Here is a 6,246-nt window from a genome sequence, read left to right on the forward strand (position 1 = left end):
TGTCCATGTGAAACATTATTCAACAAACCATAACATGGTTAGGGTTTTTAAAAGCTCTCCATCGGTCGATCGAGTTAAAAGAACTTATACGCATTCATTGTTTTCAAACATTTTAGTATTTTTACTCGCAAGATCATAACTAGATAGCTCAGTTGGTAGAGCGCCGGCACGTTAATCCGGAGGTCGTTGGTTCGAATCCCACTCTAGTCAATTCTTTGTTCAACCCCAAAAATCATTTACAAATTTACCCAGTCAGTTTCCCTTGTGGTTTATATTGATAACTAAATATGTTACTCATTTCTCAAAAATAAAGTCTTAGCATTTTAAACGAAATATGTTTTTAAAGGGAAGTGTTCATGACAATAGATATATTGTGCGCTAAAATCTGTGAACATTTTTATTTTACTCTTTTGTTGTATATACCCTCTAGTTATATTATTTACTCATTTTCAGTATTTAGACATTACTTTTTCACAACATATATAACCATTTATTAAACAACTTGATGCTCAGCCCCAAAATATTGTTTGTGTAAATTTGAATTACAGAATTCAATCTCTTCGTTTTTTGAAAGTCATCGTAAAAGAGTACTGTCATATATTCGTGTATGGATTATCCATAGAGTTATATATTATATAAGAACTAGAGCGCACACTGGCCTATACGCGCCCCGGTATGCGAGCAGGCGGCAATTTTCTAAGTTGACAAAACAGCTATCTCACAGCGTGTGTTCGTGCAGAATGACGCGCTTGTCATCTTGCGGTCCAGTGGCGTTTGTGCACGAAGCATCACTCGTGCGCCCTCTAGTTCTTATTATATAACTCTATGGGATTATCCCAGTGAGAAGGGCGCCAATCGTGGTATCAATTTTTGGTTTAAATCCTTGGCCGATTTTGCAAAGCCCTAAGAGTTATCAATGATGATATCACAGTTTGCTTAGCAACTAAGATTGATTCGCTCTTTTAGATCAATCTTAGCTCTTTGTGAAATCGAGTAACTTGGATTTTCAATGAGACACTGTGAAAAAGGGAGCAGAAGATAAAGATTGTTTTTTCATCACTTAGAACTATTGTTCCTTCTTTACAGTGCATTATGTGTTATTGGTGCTTCTTGTTTTAACCATTAACATCGACACTCTTGCTTAGCTTCTGAGCTGTATACCTCTACCCGTTTGTATATCTACCAAATCAAATTAGGGTATACATGAAAAGCATTGTACAGGCGGTGCACGTGTGATACACCTCATAAAACCCACTAAACATAAGATTTAAAAAGTGAACGAGTAGTTGTAATGCTGTACCTTTTTTCAAGCATACTGGCAAGAACATTGAAAACAGACATCGCATCATTGTACCAGCATTTATCAAGTAAAAAGGGACCCCTCTTCTACGTGGGGGAGGACTGATCTTGTATCTGTGTGTTTTTACCTAGTGGGGCAGAGATGGTTCTTGTGATTGGTTTAGCTTGGTGCGCTACATTTGGCAGCACAAGCTTTACTCACATCGGAACTAACTGTGATGGTTTAAAGGAACACGTTGCCTTGGATTGGACGAGTTTGTATATAAAAAGCGTCTGTAACCCTTTTTTATAAAATGCATATGGTTGGAAAGATGTTTCAAAAGTAGAATACAATGATCGACACAGGTTTGCCTCGAAATTGCGTGGTTTTCCTTTTACTGTGTGCGAACTAACACGGTCGGCCGTTTATGGGAGTCAAACATTTGACTCCCATAGATGGCCGACCGTGTTAGTCGACGAGGTAAAATGAAAACGGTGCAATTTCGAGGCGTGTTAGTGTGGATCATTGTATTGTACTTTTACAACATCTTTCTACCCATATGCATTTTATAAAAAAACCAGGTTACAAACGCTTTCAAAGACCAACTCGACCGATCCAAGGCAACGTGTTCCTTTAAGGAGCGAAATAAATGGCCCAGTGATGTTGGAGTGCCATGAGTACCACTGGGTGTGACGGATGTAAACACCACAAAAGGATCCACCTAAAAGCCGGGACTAAAGCTAGACTTCGGTTGTATACAGGAAATGAAAGTAAGATGCAGCTTAATCTATTAAGAGTCAACTGCGTATCCTACGTCATGATACATCATCAATTAAGTTGATTACCTAGTAGACTGTTTTCTTTGCGCGGACACACATCAGTGTGATGCACCTTCTCGATCGGCCTTGTATACGTTTCTTCTGTCTCCTCAGCCTGAACATGCGATGTAACATTTCAAAGCTCGTGAACCACATTTCACCTACATTTTGTTACAAATTGAGATACACAGGCAAAACATAGTTTACATGTAAATATACACCGCTGGCGCAGACGAACGAAAGTGCAACTGCTAAACATGACCTCGGATAATATAACCTTATACGTCACAGCACCTTTATCCAATGAAATAATTTTATCCATTGGAATAACCCCCATGGTTCTGTGAAACCAACCTGTCTTCAGGGGACCAGTCGATCTGTCTCTCTGGAATTGAAATTTTCCAGGGCAAACTATTGGTGGCGCTCTGTAATATAAACACCTGGACAACATTATTGGGTGCGTTCTTTTAGCTTCTCTGGGTTGACCCGGTCTGCCCCCGTGCGTTCGAATAGCTTTGACGTCATTCCAGGGGCTCAGCCGGGTCAGCCCCCAGTGCCCTGCTTGTGGAGTGGGTTACTTAGGGTTGACCTGAGGTACATGCCATCACCACGAGAGGGCGAGTGTGATCGTTGGATTAGCTCTTGTCAGGGGCTCACCCGAGTGTGCACTGCGGGGTCAACCCAGGGAAGCTAAACGAACGCACCCATTATAGACGTTTTCGCAATACTCGGTACGCGCATTTTAGGCGTGAGTTGGGGTGCATGCTGGTCTAGCTAGCTATCAAGTTTCGTCGCTAGCTAGACCATCATGCAACTCATTCAACAGGTAGCGATGCGAAGTAAGACCACATTCAATCCAGTGTTGATGTCGTAAGTATAGTATCTGCTTCTGTGTGTAAAATAATTTGAAACATTGTCGGTTTCCTAACAGAACTGAATCATGCACGTCTATTCAAATGGTCTCAGTAGATGCAGTCCCCGTGGGGACTCCAATGTCTCCCACCTGGTTCGAATCCCGCTGCTTACAGAAGGCTTCCATTATTCCTTTACGGAACGGCTTGTTCGTCATGGTGTAGATGACTGGATTCACACAGGAATTACCCACGGCTAGGATGATAGTGATGTGGTGGAAAGGACCTCCTGGCGTCAGTGGGACGTCAACGTTGAAAAGCAGGAACCAGATTTGGTTTGGCGCCCAGCACACAGCAAATGTAATGACGCATGCCAGGAGGGTTTTCACAAGGGTTTGAGACGCACGGAGTTGCCACATTTCACGCTGATCACGTGGATTAGCGATAGCGGCTACGGAAGGAACACAAATTACATTAAATTATAGGTTAAACATATGTAGTTAAGGGAACAAAAGGGTAGCGACGATGTTTTTAACGGCCGTTTAACGCCGGCAGGGTCTTTGCCGTGTGATAAAGTCCCGAGCCGAAGGCGAGGGTCTTTATTGAACGGCAACGACCCTGTATTAGGTTTTAAACGGCCGTTTAAGAACGAGTCACTACTCTTTTATTCTTATTTATAAATGCCTTGTTGGTTAAAAGGCGTAATTAAGTAGGAAACTCTGTCAAACTTATCCGTTTCCGACGTGCTTGAGTTCTGTATGTACGACGTCGGTCCATGTGTTGCATTGTTATGACTTAGACGCCCAGTTTCCGGATCCATTCGTGTGCGTTGTAGTCTTGGTGCAAGACGTTCTCGTTTTCCTTTCACACACAGCGCGGCCAACTCACCGACAGCGCCCGCATCGCCCGTAACAAGAACTGTCTTGCACCAAGACTAACCGGTTATAAACAGAGTCCAGCTGGTCATTATCAACCGTTTAAACACGTGCTCTCCACCAATAGGAATAGCGAAACTGTCTGACGTATTTATGACTAAAAGATAACTCATGGTACCTTAGAGGTGTGACCCTTTTTCCTTTCATAGTGGCAATTTTTTTGGACTACGTCATTTCGTTGGTTCCGCAATTTTAGGTAGGCCTATGACCTTGGAGCCACTTACATTAGGAAAGTGTCATACAGTGTGCATTCTTCAACTACTCGCACTTAACAACCTCTGGTCAGAATTGACCCGGATCCGAGTCACAGAGGGCTGCGACCCTCTTCTGGGTCAGTATGACCCAAACTCTAGAGGCCGGTTTATAGTCGGTCGCGCGATGGTCGCGCGATGGTCAAACATTTCCATCGCGCGACCATCGCGCGACCGACTATAAACCGGTCTTAAGTCAACATGACCTAAAATGGATCAAATCAAGTCGCGGATCAAACTGATCGCAGAGTATCCGGGTTAAAAGTTCCATTTTATTTTCCAGATTCCGTGTCAAACTTTTTCCCAGATATGGGTCAGGCCCCTGTATGTGATCCTGAATCTTGTACTGAATTTTGTTGATTATCACTTCTGTTTCACGGCCAGCCAACTTAACACCAGTGTTACGTGCAAATATAATCGCATGACAGCAAAATAGGGTTGGGGCAAGAGGAGGAAAGTATATGACGGCCGATGAATGAATATGACGGCCGATGAATGAAGCCTAACTTCTGGCCATGCCAAAACAGAGAAAAATAGAGATAGTGAAATGCAGCCTTATGGGCCTTTCTGCCCATAGAGCTAGGATATGTCAGTCAGGTGAGGTGAGGAATACACTGTTCATCATTCTAGCCTTGTTGTCATGGAATGAACTCCACTACAGAAATGGTCAAAAACAATCGATAGGCATATATACTCACCAGATCGACTCGTAAGTGTCTTGACTTGTCTGTTCAGAGTAGAGATGCATTTTTCTTGCGCATACACCATCACGGTCAAAGGACCAAGGAACTTGAGTGCGAAACCATACAGGCCGAATCCAAGTTGAGCTACTCTACTTGGCCAGCCTATGAAAATACATTCGTTATCATCAATTCCATTAAAAATGAAAACAGTGGATTCGGTTAACACGGCCAGAATCCAAATGGCAAGAATCATGATGTATTTATTCTGTTTAGTAAACACTGTCTTGTACTTATGGGGGCTAACGATGGCTACGTAACGCTCCACATTGACGGCGATCAAACTCATTACAGAAACCGTGGCGAGACACCAGAATACGAACTGAGAGGTGTAAAAACGGCACAAAAATTCACCGAAGATTCCGGGGTTCGCAGAGGTTGACCTTTGAACCATAAAATAAGGAATGACCAGAAGACTGACTAGGGAATCTGCGATTGCAAGATGCAATAAGAAATCACTGGTGTTAGACCGAAGCGACGGCACACGGAGGAGTACGATGGCAACCAGTAAGTTACCAGTGATACCAACCACGCAGATTATGCCGTAGAGAGCTAAGACGAGTTTGGCGAAAGCATCTTCTGTTGCTGCTACGTCTCCCTCGACCATCGTTTCATCGTTGATTATTTGTTTAGTTGTAACATGGAATTCGAGTTGTTCCATTGTGCTCACTTGGCTTGAGATGTCTATGGAACTCATTTTCTATGAATCGAGTGAGTTGTTCCTGTCTAACAATGTAGCCTTTCACGAGTGGATTGAAAGTCAAGTCACCCTGCCTCGAAATAGCGAACCCGAGATTGCCCGATACTCGCAAAAATAATCAGTTTTTATTGACAAATATTCCTACAAAAGATTTTTTAGTTTCTCTAGAAATTAGCTAGCAAATGCTTTTAAGTGAAACCGGATGGTCTTGTGAGATGGTCTTGTTGACTCCGGAGTCTATTATGTATGTTTCAAACAGGCAAACTTCTTGCAATCAACCACTGTATGCTCAGGGCGAAATTTAATTTTCTTCCAACCTTTTGTTTCCATTTCTTGAAGTTCCTGTCACCCCCATTAGCTAGCTATGATACAGACGACTAACGCAACGGCACTGCTTTGTCATTGTATATTGTATCTTTCTCTCATTGTTTATTTTATTGTTCTCTTTATGCGCTTATAGGGGCTTTTTGCATTAGGCGCTTTACACATCAGCAAAAAGGTGCCCTAGCATCACCCTTTTAATGACGTATAAGTTATTTTTTAGAAAAGTACACAAGTTATTATGACGTAGAGCACATCTCAATGATTATGGAAAACTAATCGATTTGCTCAGAAAGAACATGAATCTGTGGTCATTGCACTTTCAGTGGGACTGAAATATTTTGTACAAAA

The 6,246-nt window shown here is 42.4% G+C and overlaps 1 protein-coding gene across 1 annotated transcript; it reads right to left on the reverse strand.

Annotated features, from left to right (window-relative positions):
* Nucleotides 1-3,049: 3,049 nt before the first annotated feature.
* Nucleotides 3,050-5,481, reverse strand: LOC117299035 (galanin receptor type 1-like). Its single transcript, XM_033782443.1, has 2 exons — nucleotides 4,833-5,481; nucleotides 3,050-3,399 (listed from the first exon to the last, which is right to left on the reverse strand). Exons 1-2 carry the CDS (start codon nucleotides 5,479-5,481, stop codon nucleotides 3,050-3,052), a joined length of 999 nt encoding a protein of 332 aa, XP_033638334.1.
* Between the last annotated feature and the right edge of the window lie 765 nt (nucleotides 5,482-6,246).

Source organism: Asterias rubens, chromosome 1, assembly GCF_902459465.1.
Source record: "Asterias rubens chromosome 1, eAstRub1.3, whole genome shotgun sequence".
Taxonomy (NCBI): domain Eukaryota; kingdom Metazoa; phylum Echinodermata; class Asteroidea; order Forcipulatida; family Asteriidae; genus Asterias; species Asterias rubens.